At 38.7% G+C, this 15,938-nt stretch overlaps 1 protein-coding gene across 1 annotated transcript in view; it reads right to left on the bottom strand.

Moving 5' to 3' along the window:
• The window catches only part of LOC131164314 (26S proteasome non-ATPase regulatory subunit 13 homolog B), a 47,432-nt gene that overhangs the window by 18,265 nt on the left and 13,229 nt on the right, over window positions 1–15,938 (bottom strand). Inside the window, exons 2-3 of the mRNA XM_058121419.1 lie at window positions 9,515–9,961; window positions 6,420–6,500 (exon numbers count right to left, since the gene is read on the bottom strand). Coding sequence (XP_057977402.1) covers window positions 6,420–6,500; window positions 9,515–9,961 — 528 coding nt within the window. The remainder of the gene's footprint in view (window positions 1–6,419; window positions 6,501–9,514; window positions 9,962–15,938) is intronic.

The following is a 15,938-nucleotide window of genomic DNA, read 5'->3' on the forward strand; positions in this document are numbered from 1 at the left end:
ACTTCTTGTGGAATTGTGCTTGGTTTCTTATATTATACGGGAATGGATTGAATGCTCGAAAACCCAAAAACTTAATTAATGAATCTAACGATGGATCCCCAAAGAACATATTGTTCTTTGTGTGGTTCTTGAGGTAAGGGAAGCCTTGCAACACTGAAAGGTTATCCAATGGTTGTGGGGTGGAACAATATTTAATGGCATGGTAAATAAAGCTCACTAAACACTCTTCCTCAACCATGAAATCATATTGTATCACATGAATATGATTGTTTATCTATGATTAAGAAGAAAAGAAATTGTGTACTTGGTATGGATTTGAGATTAACTATAATAGAATGTGTTGCATGATTCATATATGAAACCATTTTTGCCCCAATCGTGACATTTGATGGATCCCTTAAGAACATTTCATTGTTCTTCATGTGATTCTTGAGGTGAGGGAAGCCTCACAACTATGGCGAGTTACCCGATGGTTGTGAGGTGGAATAATATTTAAAGGAAAGGTAACATAACAAAGATTCAATATCAGTCGTGATTAGTGTTTAAACATCCTAAACATATCATGATACCATTCGAAAGGATGGGTGTGTAAGGGGTGTTAGTACCTTTCCTTCACATAATTGAACTCCTGAACATAGCTCTGGAACGTAGACTAGAGACTATTGGTTCCTTAGACACTAGGATTAGCTAGACACCAATTAATCGATAGTGATTCAGTGAACTTAACCACACGTAGACAAAAAAGGTTAGTAGCGACTCTGTGAACCTATAAAGCACAAGATAAAGGACATGAACACATTCTTTGAATAGCCACCCCATCGAGGCATCGGATCCCAATTTGCACATGTTGACATAGCCAACATACAATCTCTAATTTTGTTTGTTATGATTTCTAATCACCCTAATACTATTGTTTTGTTCGAACTTTGTCTTCCATTATTATTCCTAAGTCTGTTTCTAAAGCCTTGTCCCATTATGAGTGAAGGAATGCAATGATAGAATAGACACATGAGCTGCAGGAAAATGATACTTGGGAGTTGGTACCTTTTCCTCCTGATAAGTCTTTGGTTGGTTGTCCTTGGGTATACAATGTGAAGGTCAATTCATATGGTTTTGTGGCTCACTTGAAGTCGCACTTTATTGCTAAGGGATATACATAGGTATATGGTTTGGACTATCCAAACACATTCTCTCATCGCCAAACTCACCTCAATACGTTTGCTCATCTCCTAGCCACCACATATCACTAGCCTCTACATAAGTTACATGTGAAAATGCTTTCCTACATGATCTTTAGGAGGAGATCTGTATGGAACAACCACCTGGGTTTGTTGCTTAGAGGGTGTCAAGCTTAGTGTGTCGGCTCAAGAAGTCATTAAATGGTTTGAAACAATCTCCCATGGCATGGTTTGGTTGATTCAATGCAGTAGTTCTTGAGTTGGCCTTCAACGGTATGCAATAGATCATTCTGTATTTTATCATCATACACCATCCAGCAGGATTCTACTTATTTTGTAAGTGGAAGATATTGCGATTATTGGTAATGATGAGCAAGGTATCCAAAGCCTAAACTATTTCTACAGACTAAATTTCAAGCCAAGGATTTGGGGCCATTGAAGTATTTCTTGGGTATAAAAGCATTGTCATATGGGAACCATCCATGTTCATGATCCTTTAGATGAGACTAAGATGTTGGAATCCAAACCCTTTGATACACTTATGGATCCTAACAATAAGCTAGTTCTAGATATGGGTGTTTTGTTGCCCAACCCAGCACGATACTGCAGACTTGTTGGAAAGCTGAATTATCTCATAGACACTTGGCTGAGTATATCTTTCGCAACAAGTGTTATGAGTCAGTTTATTGATTCACTGAGAACAAGTCACTAGGATGCAGTAATTCGCATCTTGAGATATCTTAAATGTGCATTTAGAAGAGGTCACTTATATTACAATCGAGATCACACTTATAGTCAGCGATATACTGAGGCAAATTGGGTCGAGTCACCTCCCGACAGAAGATCCACAACCGGTACTGCATCTTTTTTGGTGCCATTTTGGTTTCTTAGAGGAGTAAGTAACAAACTATGATGGCCAAGTTAAGTGTTGAGTCTGAGTGTAAGGTCATGGCTCACACTAGATGTGAACTTGTTCGGTTGAAGAACATGTTGGAAGAATTGGGTTTTCCTCATTCTCAATCTATGAAGCTTGTGTGATAATCAAGCTACCATTCATATTGCCTCTAACCCAGTCTTCCATGAGCGGACAAAACACTGAAGTCGATTGCCACTTTGTTCAGGAGAAACTTGTGCAGAAGCTCATTACCACCACTCATGTGAAGTCTGATTTATAGCTTGCTCATTTATTTACCAAATCTTGGGGATGCTCATGTTAAATTCTTTTGTAAAAGCTAGGAGGACATGATATATATGCTCTAACTTGAGGGGGAGTGTTGATGGTTATTTTAGTCATTTAGCATTATTAGTGTGTTAGTGTTATGTAAATAAGTGAGAGTTGGTAAAGGTAGTATGGTCATTGGTAATAACTTTGACATATATTACAAATAGAGGGAGAGACCTATCATTGCGATGAAGTCTTCCATTTTACCCAATTGTTCAACATTATGTAATGGCACTTGTATATTTTGAGGACGACGTTGGAGTGTTTCCAAATATAGAAGAGATTTTCTTTTGTGCAACAGATAAATAATGAATTAGGATGGAATTCTAATATGATAATTCTCCACTTTAACTAATAAAAAACATGCTATGTGAAAAATATTGAATTAAATTTAGGATCGTTAGGCGTTCTAGAATGAAAATGTACTACATTTCAAAAACATTTCTACCAACACAAGGCTCGCTAGGGTGTTGGAGTTCTATGGTAACCATAACCCCCACTAACTTTATCAAAAACCTTGAACAAAATTCCTTTTTCTTCCTATGACAAACATCATCCACCACATTATTAGTTACTAAAATAGCATCCACAATCTGCTTCCCTCTCACAACAAAAGCACTTCGTGCAAAAGAAATAGTGTCACTAAAGATGGAACTCAAACTATTATCAAGAACTTCAGCAACAATTTTGTACATGCTGGAAACTAAACTAATAGGCTGAAATTCCACACCTTAATAGACCTATTTTTCTTAGGCATTAAAATAAAGAATGTACAATTAACACTCTTCCCCAACTTATCATTACCATGAAACTCCTAGAAAACCCTCAATAATTCCTCTTTTACCATGTCCCAAGAGTCCTAAAAAATCTATATTATAACCATTAGGCCCAAGAGCCTGCTCTCTAAACTAAAACCTCACTGTCCTAACCTCCTCTTCCTCGAGGGGCCTCTCCATCCAAGAGAACTATGTAACTGAAATGGGACACCACTCCAATCCTCAATCATTCAACTCTTCGATTCTTCCTAAAAAACTGGTAGCCTCTTATGGTATCAACCCAACATCAATGATTAATTCCCAGCCCTCAACTCCAATTCTCTAATATAGTTGCACTTCATCTGCACATTCACCACCTCCTTAAAAAACTTAGAATTACAATCCCACTCCCTAACCCATTTAAACTTAGTTCTATGACTCCAACCCCTAACCTTCTTCAAAAGAACACTCTCTAATTCATTCTCCAAACTAAACCGCCTAACTTCATCTTCTCTAGAAAGCCCTTCCTCATCTCCTTCATATAATCATATATAACCCATGTAAACTTAGTTTTCTACCACCAACTCCTAAACCCCTTCAACATTACACTCACTGACTCATTTTGCAACAAACTCAATTAGCTGCCTCCGGTGCTGAAAGCCCCCCATATCTTCCTTTTTTCCCTATTCAAAGCACACAATTCACTCAAAATACTCACATTCTTCAATCCAATATCCCCAAGCAAAAATAGATTGCACTTCTTTAACATCTTTTTACCCCCTTAAGCGTCTTCATAAACTTAAATCACTCCCAACCTACTTCAAGGCAAACACCCCAAGTTGGACAATAACTAAAGGATGAAAAGATAATGATCCATGTGCATGTTAAAACAAAAAAGGAATGCGAGCCCACTTAACCTTTCTAGACTCCACATTACGAAAATTATCAGAAATTGGTTTGAGTTAGAACTTTTGAGTAAGATAACAAAATCCATCCCCCTTACCAACCAAGTGAATAAAGCATTCTGCAATGGAATATCCCACAGCCCACACACCCTGATAAACACATCAAACAAAATTCCTTTTTTTTTAATAACAAAAACATCAAACAAAATTCTTCATGCTCGAAGAAATCTCACGTCCCTTTATCTCAGCGCCTGAAACCAAATGGCAATAAAATTCCCCCAAACCACACTCCTAGGATAACAAAACCCATACGCAGAAAACAACTCCTCACAAAACAGAAACAGAAACGTAGGTCTAGAGGGATCCTAGACCAAGATGGACCACCACTGCCCCCTCCCTCAAACTTCAAGGAACACAGACAAAGAAAAAAAAAAAAATAGAAACAATAATACAATCAACAATCAAAACTAATTACAAGCCTAGTGTCCCCACACCATCAAAACAAACCCACCCACCACCAACACCTCGCCCCAGGGCCGCCCCTATGAAGAAAGAGTAACCCAATCCTTCCCTCTTAACTGGCCAAATATCCCTAACAATTTCCTCATCTGCCCACTCAAGTTTCATTTCTCATAAAAACAAAATACAAGAGTGTCTAGACTATAAACACCATATTCTGAAAGAAGCCCCTCTTATTAAAGTCACATAAGCCTCTACTGTTCCAACTCATCAAAACATCATATCATAATGAATTCCTCACCTTTCCTTACCTGTCCCAACCCAAACCACCCCCACCCAAAAATAAAAAAACACCATGCAAAATGATTAAAGACTCTAACAACCTGTTTGACTGAGGATCCAAAAGGAGGACTTTCATATTGTTGTTTCTGATTGAAAACAAGGGATTACATTATATACTCAAAAATGGGTTTGGTTAGCTGTTTTCAAAATTGTTCACAGAAATGAAAAACACTACATTTGGTTAAGGTTGATCTAAGTGGCACCTTGTTAATAAAATAATAATTATAATAATAATTGCTATTACTAAAATGGGGATTATAGCCCGCATACCATGTTTTCATTGTATCCAGAAAATTGTATCCAAGAACACAGGAAACACCTTAAAACTGTTTTCTAAATATCTGTATGCTTTTAAGGGTTTTTTTGGATATACATAAGAAAACAATTTTTTGAAAACATTTAACTAAATGCATTTGTGTATTCTTTTTTATCTCATGTTTCCGAATACAATGAACCGTAGCCAGAATCTTAATCAAACAGGCCGTCAATTTCTCAACTCTCTTTGAACTCTCTTTTACTTCCTCTTGTAGGACTTAAGAGAAACAGACACTCTAACCTCCTCTAAAGAACTAACAATTTAATAGTCACCGGTCCACCCCTCCAGTAATTAATCGCTGAATGCCCCACATTAACAAGATAAACCAGTTCTGTTTCTTACTTTAAATAATTTTAGAAATACAATACCGTAGCATACTCCTGCAAACTTTTTCATTGAAATAACTATAAAGCTGGAAGTAATTCTGAGTCCCATTGCTAACTGCCTTACTCTTTAAGATGCACAGAAGCATGTGTAATAGAGTTACAGAAAGTTAGTATTTTCAACCCTAACCAAAACTACCTAATATAAATAAAATTGGGACTGTTTTTTTTTTGGGATGGGGGGGGGGGGGGGGTGGTGTTGGAGGATGACTCTGAAAATGTAATTTCACCCAATAACTTATTAAAATATTAGAGCATTGGAAATCCAAAATTTTGAGAAAACACAATTCCACTCATAATTTATTACAGTTTATGTATAATATATTATTGATATAGTTGGGGCAACTAGTCTTGAATTCATGAATGACCAGCTAATCAAACTTGGCTATTTCACAGTTATATTGTTTTCCCGAAAGATCTTAAAATTCTTGTTCTGCCCATGCCACCTAATGCTGATTTTGGGGATGGTTTTCCCAAAATAAAAGTCAGTCAAATTTTGTGGTAAGAAATTCACCAACGTGGCATGCCCTACAAGTGATGTCCTCAGATAAGTTCAATGATATACTTTCACTCGCAGCAAGCAGTGAAGAAAATCGAACACCAAAAAAAGAAAAATGAAAGAAAGGCAATCTCTCCTGATGATAAAAAACACACATTAAAGAAGTCAGCCTTCTACAGTTCAAAGTAAAGCAAATTCAGCATACAGGAAAAATATATTAAAAATATATTAAACCCAGACCTTTTATTAAAGCACTTAAATATAGTATAAGTCAATAACACTCTTCCAAGTAATTAGAGTACAGATATAGTGCATAAACATAAACTAAGAAATTCAAAACACTGATGAAGATATTCTTACAATTGGATGTGCCAGGAGTTCTCCAAAGTTGTAGATGTTATCTCCCAGCAATGCAGAAAGGGATAAGTCAAATGCCAAGTCCTAAATATGATTTAGAAAAAAGTATTAAAAAGTATTTAAAAGTTAAAAACTTGACAAAAAAGGTTGATACAAACTATCGATAAAAATATGAAACAATACAGTAATTGAACCATCAAATCAACAAATTTATACAATGCTATGAATTCATCCTTGATCAGAAAGATACATTTTACCTTCTTTTGCTGTAGAAAATAAGATAAATTTTATGCATGGCTATAATTGTTATAGAACTGCCAAAAGACCTTTATGTGATGAGTAACTCTAACATTGAGAGTTTGCCTTGCATCCAAGACCAGCTACAAGCACACTAGCGACACACAGGCATCCTTGTCACCTAAAACAAGAAGCCCTTCTGATTTCATAGACTGGCCACAGCTGATCACTCTCTAAAGACCAACAGTGGAAACTAGGCTGGCAAGGTCTTCCTTCCAGTGCCCTTGTCAACCTCTGTCTTGCAATCATCATTCATGATTAAAGCCACATCGGTTTGCATATATGAAGGGCCAAGAGGGAATTCCTTCTACACCAATTCACTTTTCATGTCAGCTGTGCAAGACACTCATGCTTTGAAGCCCCATTAAAAGGAGGCATATAAAATGCCAAGGATTTCAAATTCGCATCCTGAAATAAAACGGATAGGTGTGTCCTGTACAATAATTCAAGCTGAAGAGCATGCATCTCATTTTGTGCTACAAAAAATACAATGGCAATTGCAATCCTTTATACTACAGTTCAGAAGTAAACCATATGCCCTCCAATTAATGGCCCCAAATCCTCTGAGGAAGCTTTCACACTTCTTAAATACCCAAACTTGAAAGAGTAACATATTTTCATCCCAACGATATTTCTTCTGCACCCACTTGCATTAACCTTCCTTCTTCCCTCTACGCTCACAAAAAGAGTAGATGGGATCGAAGTTGAGGATTGATTCAAATATCCAATAACCATCTTGGGGTGAGTTTGGCCCCACTTTTTTGGATGAACTCCATTAAAAAGTAAAATTTGGATATCACACATTTGGTAAACAGCTTTTTAAACTTCTAGAAAGCTAGCTTTTAGATTTTTTAAGACCTCTTAGAAGTTACTGATTTGAAGCTTTTAAAAACTAAAAGCTAGCTTTCTCTAATAGATTATTCTATTCCGTCGGTGTTCTAAGTTTTCTTTTTCAAGTACTACAAAATTATCCACTTATTAATTACATTTCCTAAAAAGAAATCAACTTTGGTAATTTTAAGTTTCTTGCACCTCATGACCTTTATGTGCAATTCTCAGGATCAGTTTTTTTCCTTTAAACAGCTCATTTTTAGCAGGTGTCCAAATAATTATTGCAACAACCTGAATCAGTTCTTCTTCATCATTTCCTTTTCAAAAGTTCCTTTCATCAGCCACAGGGAGGCCAAATTTGCTCTCTAGATGATCATAAAAAAAATCTGAAAAGCCCTCTGGCTTTCAATCATATCCATTTATGAACTAAAACAACCAACACAATTCCCTGAAGATCATAATTTCGAGCAAAAAAATTTACTTAGAAGGAAACTCTAGTAACTACCAGGGCAAAGTAATCTAAAGATCCAACAAATTACTAGCTATAATATCCTTTCTTGTAATAATTTTTCACTTTGTTCAAAAACTGGGGCAAAGCAGCTGCAAATTGACTAACAGTTAGTTTAGAAGTTAAATATTTTCTTTTGCTAATTTCCCTAAATTTTCAATCTATTCTACATTTCACCCTCTGTTCTAGTATTCCTGAGATTATGATACATGTTCTGAATTGCATAATGGCATTTTCATCAAAAGATAATATATCGAAAGTTAACCTTCCATCCACTTCAAGCCATATCACTATTAAACCTTTTAAGGATGTCAACTAATAATTCATTTGAGGAAACACAAAGTATTTCAATCCCAATGGCACAAGAAACAAGAAATTTGAGATATTTCATGGTCATGGAGTCCATGGGAAACATGGAATTAGAAGTCTATGGAAGTTCTCTAGGAACTCAATATTTTGAATTCCTTTTGGCCTTCGTCCAGAACAGATTACAGGATATGGACTGTGGATGACTATGCAAATCCTTTTATTGATATTTGATTCACTCTTCTCATTACTCATTGTTTTAATCAGCAAAAAAAATATCAATAAAAGGGTTATGTTCCACCTTCTGTCAAATCGGGCCTTCAGGTTTTGCAAGAACTGTGACTGAACTAATTTTCAGATTTTATGGAATATTTCAATTTGCAGTTCATGCTCCATAGTCCATACAGCAATCATTTTTTGTTTTTAATAATTAATTTTAATATTATTCGGTTAAATTCGGTTAACCGAATTACCCGAAAAATCGGTTCGATCAGTACGGTTCGGTTACAACAGCTAGTTCGGTCAGTTCAGTTAGGGTTATGTTTAACTGAAAATTTCGGTTAATTCGGTTAATTAACTGAATTTGGCCGAACCGACCATTTGCACACCCCTAGTGATGAGCACATTCTCCTCTATTCTTGAATTATTCAGCAGCTTGGAGCATTATTGGAAGCTTTCTTTTTGATTTCTTCCACAGGTTTTGGAAGGTGTAATATTTGAGCAGATGGTCAGCTTGCACAGTCTATGCTGTGTCTCATGGTATATGGTTTTTGAAAGGGGGTGGGGGATGCTCAAGTTTCACTTTTCGATTTATACCTCTTCATTTGCTTCAGGACAGGATTGTCTTCCCTGCTTCTCTTTGGGCTTTTTCTTCTGTTTGTTTTAACAGGATTTGTTTCCAAGATTTCTAGCAGGATTGGATGGCTTTGTTGGCTTGAACTTCTCATTGCACTTTTTCTTTTCTTTTTTTATTTTCATTTTTTTTCTTATCCTTGTCATTGTAGTCTTGCTATTTGTCTCCTCCTAATCAACTTTTTTCCATTAAAAAAATCTTTCATGAAAGCGATGTGCAGATAAGACCAAAGCAAATAGGAACATGTGTGAATTATACCTCTGAACTTATATAAAACCATTAAAACAACAGGTAAGCACATACCAACTTAAATGTATCTGACAGAGATTCCACTGATGTGTATGCCAGATAAAGAAGAGCACTTTTGTAGAACTCGGCAAATTCCTGACGAGATTTATGAAATTGAGATGAAACCCAGAAATAGATTGCATAAACAGATGGATCAATGTCGGTCATGCTTTCAAGCGTACTCTTCCCATCCTCCAGAAGTTTCTTGCACTCTTTCTGATCCCCCTTCTCAAGCTGAAAAATAGCTATTTGCATCTTTATGTATAGACCAGGTTCCTCTATACGTAGCTCCCTTGTAGCTCGAAGCTTTTCAATCACACCTTCAAGATAATTAACGGCAGCTTCTTTCTCTGAATACTGACGTGAGACTATGACGGCAAAATGTGCAAGTTTGAGAAGATTGATCTTAGTCTCAAAGTCGGTAATGAAATTATGATATAACTGTATGAGGGCATCTCCAGCCTGAATTTGATTTTATGAAATAATAAAATAAAGACCAAAAATGAAAATGTCACGTGACTGTTATAAAGAGCAAATATATAGCCAAATCAGAAAATCCATGACAGAAGTTCAGTAACAGATAATAAGTAAGCAAATATTCTAAATATCAAACCTATGAGATAGCAGCATGAGCAACAACTTGGCAAGTACATCAGAACAATATCAATAGCTAGGAAAGATGCAACTTAACCTCTCATTCATTAATAATTCATATTGTATCTATAACTCAACACAATGACCCTATCCTGATTGACTAATTCTAATTGTTTCATTAGCCACCCATGGGTGATGAGCATTTTTCCGTGCGAAGGGTAGCATACACCACAACCCACAATACCCAAAAAAATATTGATACGCCTTTGAACCCCATCAACATCTTAACTGAGTAAACAAACATAACTCCTCATTATCAATAAATTCCACTTGGTAAAACAAGATCTATGAATAATTTATAGCAAAGCAACATGCCCATGGCTGTTATTATTAGAGGTCAAGGTCAAAGTCATTTACATGGACTCTATAGCTTGCAGTATGAGCTACTGCCTAATTGTTGGGACACACAAAAAATTGAGTCTTCAAGACTGCAAAACCAAATAAAGCACTGTGTTAGGGTGTGATAATATAATGGGGAAAATGGGAGAGTGAGATACTGCTATAATTGTATTCTTCAGGGATTTAGAATGAATATATGAATATCTGTGTTATCGCTTGTATGGTGATTCTCTTGTAGATGAATAATACAAGTAGTTCTTTTCATTGTGGTGTTCTGTTGCCTTGGAGTATGATGTCTCTGATTGTTATAGTCTTATTCGGTGTATAAGAATATATTGCTCATGTGAAATCCTATTGTTCCTTGTTTTCCTTGAGTATTGAGACTCACCTGGTGCTCGTGCTTGCAAGCTTGAACGTGTGAGAGTTGGTTGACTTATCGAGGGAGAGCTCTCAACGAGTGCCACACGGCCCTTACTTGAGTCCCATTTTGGGGGTCCGTGACAGTTGGTATCAGAGCACAGTGTGTGCAAGCACCATGCGTGAGATTATGAGAAATAAGTCAGGAAGAGTGAAGCGCATTGAGGCGCTTGAGACAAAACTTGCAACCCTGGAGACAACGTGCGGTGACCTCCAAGAGTTGGTGGCAACGTTGATAAAAGAGAAAGGCGTGTCAACAGAGCTTGAGGCCGCCGAAGAAAACCCTAGAGAAAATCTCTATGGGGTATCAAAAGTCGTAGAGAGACTTGAGGAACTTGAAAAATTCATTCCAAGTGTGAAATCCCTGGAGAAACGGCCAAGAGAGCTTGAGGCCTTCCAGAAGTATCGAGCAGTTGGAAGCCTTTGAGAGCAGGCTACAACATATTGAGGGCATATTGCCATCTCTTTCGTCCCAACGGGGAGAGCCAATAGAGCTTGAGGCCTCCTTACGAGAGCTAACGGATAATCTTGATTTCCTTACAGAAGATGTTAAAGTGTCCATTACTGCTTTGAAGGAAGATTTGAAGGAGATGGGCAATGTCCAAAGTGCGGTGGTCCAAGTCCAGAGGGATTTACAAGAGATCACTGCGAAAGTGAATGCAGTGGCACAATTAGCCCGATGGCCAGTTGCACATCCAAATGAGAGTTCTCGATGGAAGGTACCGGAACCTAAAAGTTTTGGGGGTACACGAGATGCAAAGGAGCTAGACAATTTCTTCTTTGATATGGAACACAACTTCACGTGCTCCCGAGTGGATTTAGAAGTGGACCGGGTCAATATGGCAACGGTATACCTGGTTGGGGATGCAAAATTGTGGTGGAGAACTAAATGGAATGATATTCAGCACAATAGATGTGTCATTAACACATGAGAGGGGTTGAAACAGGCGTTGAAGGCCCAATTCTATCCAGAAAATGTGGAGTATATAGCAAAGTGCAAAGTAATGGAATTGCAACAGACGGGCTCATTAAGGAGTTATGTAAGGGAATACCAAGCCTTGATGTTGGACATTGTAGACATGACTGAATCGGATAAACTGATTCATTTTCTTCGGGGTTTGAAGACATGGCCAAGAAATGAAATACGTCGGCAAGGTGCTGGTGATCTCTCTTTTGCCCTCCCTGCTGCTGAACGGTTGGATGATTTTTCAGATAATTCTGGGAAGCAAAATTTCCCTACATCCGTCAATAATGATTCCCGTCCCAACAAAGTGTATAAGCCCACAAATGGGGGAAGGGATAAGGAAACAAATAGTTCTTGGAAAGATAAAAGAGCGCCCATGAATAGGGAGTGGAGGGGCGGACGAACGGGGGGTGGAGAGCGTCGACCGATCTCTTGTTTTCTTTGCATGGGACCACATCGAGTGGCGGAGTGCCCCGATCGTAAGGCTTTGAATGCTATGAAAGCCCTTCGAGGGGAAACCGAAACCTCGACAACAATTCCAGAAGAACAACCGAATATGGTGGGAGCCTTGAGATTTTTTGGGGCATTAGAGCGTCAAGTAATTAACAACAAGTCTCAGGAGAAGGGACTAATGTATGTGGATCTACTTTTGAATGGAAAGAAAATCAGGGCCATGATTGATACAGGGGCCACCCATAATTTCATTGCTGATTCTGAAGCTTAACGGTTAGAATTGCAAGTAGATAAAGATGTGGGCAAGATAAAAGTAGTGAATTCTCCAGCATTAACCACGGTGAGGGTGGTACCTAAAGTGGCAAGCCAAATGGGATCATGGTCTGGAACAGTTGATTTCACTGTGGCACCCCTTGACGACTTTGATGTGGTATTGGGGATGGATTTTCTTAAAGTGACACGCTCAATGCCGATCCCAGCTGCGGATTGTCTTGTGATAATGGGAAGTGCACCTTGTGCGGTCCCCGCAGCCTACAACAATTTCGATGAGAAGAAGTTGCTTTCAGCCCTCCAATTCAAAAAGGGAGTAAAAAGGGGAGAATCTTCTTTCGTGGTTCTACCAATAGTCTCAAAAGATGCAAAAGTAGGGAAATATCCACTTGAAATTAAGGAAGTTTTAGAAGAGTTCAAGGAGGTGATCCCGGAACAGCTACCGAGGGTTTTACCACCTCGACGACAGATTGACCACGAAATTGAACTTTTTCCAGGAGTAAAGCCGCCAACACGTGCCCCTTATCGAATGGCGCCGCCTGAGTTAGCTGAACTTAGAAGGCAACTGAATGATCTTATTGCAGCAGGGTTCATCCAGCCTTCAAAAGCACCTTTTGGGGCCCCAGTGTTATTTCAGAAGAAACAAGATGATAGTTTGCGCTTGTGTATAGATTATCGGGCTCTTAATAAGGTGACCGTGCGCAACAAGTATCCTATTCCACTGATTGCTGATATAGTACAGCTAGATATTTCACGAAACTGGACTTGAGGTCGGGATCAAGTGCGCATTATTGAGGGAGATGAACCGAAGACCACTTGTGTCACACGGTATGGAGCATTTGAATTCCTTGTCATGCCTATTGGGCTAACAAATGCACCCGCTACCTTTTGTTCTCTAATGAATCAGGTTTTTCGGGACTACCTTGATCAGTTTGTTGTTGTTTACCTTGATGACATACTGGTTTTCAGCGCATCCTTAGAAGAACATAAAGATCATCTTCGAAAGGTTTTTCAAAAACTCAAAGAAAATCAGTTATATGTAAAAGGGGAGAAGTGTGCTTTCGCTCAAAAGCGTATTAAATTCTTGGGGCATATCATTGAGGAGGGCCAGATCCGGATGGATTCAGCTAAAGTAAAAACTATCAAGGAGTGGCGAGCACCTACATCCGTTAGAGAACTGCGATCTTTCTTGGGTCTAGCCAACTACTACCGAAAGTTTATAGAAGGGTACTCTAGAAGAGTTGTATTGTTAACGAATTTACTGAGGAAGGGGGTACCATGGGGGTGGTCAGAAGAGTGTCAATCAGCATTTGTTGAATTAAAAGAAAAGATTGTAGGAGATCCTATGCTAATCTTTCCTGATGTGACAAAACTGTTTGAAGTGCAAGTAGATGCCTCAGACTTTGCATTAGGGGGAGTTCTCTTACAGGAATGGCATCCAGTTGTTTTTGAAAGTAGAAAATTGTCGGGTGCCGAACGGAACTATACAGCACAAGAAAAGGAGCTTCTCGCAGTGGTACACTGTCTTCAGGTGTAGAGGTACTATCTCTTGGGGTCCAAATTTGTGGTAAAAACCGATAATGTAGCAGTTACTCATTTTTTGTCACAACCTGGACTAACGTCAAAACAAGCCCGTTGGCAGGAGAAGCTAGCTGAATTTGATTTTGCTTTTGAATATAAAGTGGGGAAGACGAATGAAGTGGCCGACGCTTTAAGTAGAAAAACTGAATTGGTAGCATTGAAAATCATCAGTCATCTATCAACTAGTAGGGTGGCGCTACCTTTGAAGAATCTTATCAAGGAACATTTAAGTACAGACCAGCAGGCGCAGTCACTAAGCAAACTAATAGACGAAGGGAAGACACGACAATTCTGGGTAGAAGATGGACTAATAATGACTAAAGGCAGGAGAGTCTATGTGCCTAAAGCTGGAAACTTGAGGAAAACCTTATTAAAAGAGTGTCATGATACGTTGTGGGCTGGTCATCCGGGATGGCGAAGAACTCATGCTTTGATTACACAAGGGTACTATTGGCCGAATATGCAAGATGATGTGATGAGTTATACTAAAACGTGCTTGATCTGTCAACAAGACAAGGTAGAAAGAAAGAAGACCTCAGGTTTATTGGAGCCATTGCTAGTTCCTGCTAGGCCATGGGAGAGTGTCTCTTTGGATTTCATTTCCTCATTGCCAAAAATAGAGGAGTTTGACACAATTTTGGTGGTGATTGACCGGTTCTCAAAGTATGCAACTTTCGTACCAGTCTCGAAGCCGTGTTCAGCAGAGAAGACAGCTCAGTTATTCTTCAAACATGTGGTGAAATATTGGGGTGTTCCAGAAAGCTTAATTAGTGATAGGGATGTTAGATTCACGGGGGGATTTTGGGGTGAACTCTTTCGCTTGATGGGTTCAAACCTTAATCTTTCCACGAGCTATCACCCACAGACAGATGGTCAAACTGAACGTTTTAATGGGATGCTGGAAGAATACTTGCGACATTTTGTTCACTCCAATCATAAGAATTGGGTTACTTTACTAGACACGGCACAATTCTGTTTTAACTCTATGAAATCTTCTGCAACTAATAAAAGCCCTTTTGAGATTGTGACAGGTCAACAACCGACTCTTCCACACACTCTGGATGGTCCATACAAAGGAAATTGCCCAAAAGCCTACCAATTCACGAAAAATTGGTTGCAAAACATCGAAGTCACCCGAACTCAGTTAGAAAAAGCATCCAAGCGCATGAAGAAATGGGCTGACAAAGGGAGAGGACCACAACAATTTGAAGCTGGAGATTTGGTTCTTGTAAAAGTGCCGCCGGAGACATTTCACTTTCTTTGTGGCAAGGATAAAAGGCTGTTACGTCGTTACGAAGGTCCAATCAGAGTAATCGAAAAGGTGGGACATGCATCTTATCGGCTTGAGCAACCCGAGTGGATGAAAAGCCACAAACGTCCAGTCCATCCCGTGTTTCATGTAAGCAATTTAAAGCCATTCTACACAGATGAAGCAGATCCGCACCGACAAAAATTAAGGAGATCAACAATTTCCAGAAGGCATCCTGTCACCAAAGAAGTCCAGGAGATCATTGCAGACAGAGTCGTCAATCTAAAAGGTCGTCAACAACAACAATTTCTGGTTCAGTGGTTAGGACTGGGGGAAGAAGAGAATAGTTGGGAAACAGCAGACAACCTTCAGCATGCCATACAGAAGATTGAAGATTTCAGAAATTCGTAGTCAACGACATCTACATCGACATCAGAAGAGTGAGAAGGCCGTCTACAACACATCGACGAGGACATCGATAAATTGAGTGGGGGAGGATGTTAGGGTGAGAC

Source organism: Malania oleifera, chromosome 9, assembly GCF_029873635.1.
Source record: "Malania oleifera isolate guangnan ecotype guangnan chromosome 9, ASM2987363v1, whole genome shotgun sequence".
In the NCBI taxonomy this organism is placed as follows: Eukaryota; Viridiplantae; Streptophyta; class Magnoliopsida; order Santalales; family Ximeniaceae; genus Malania; species Malania oleifera.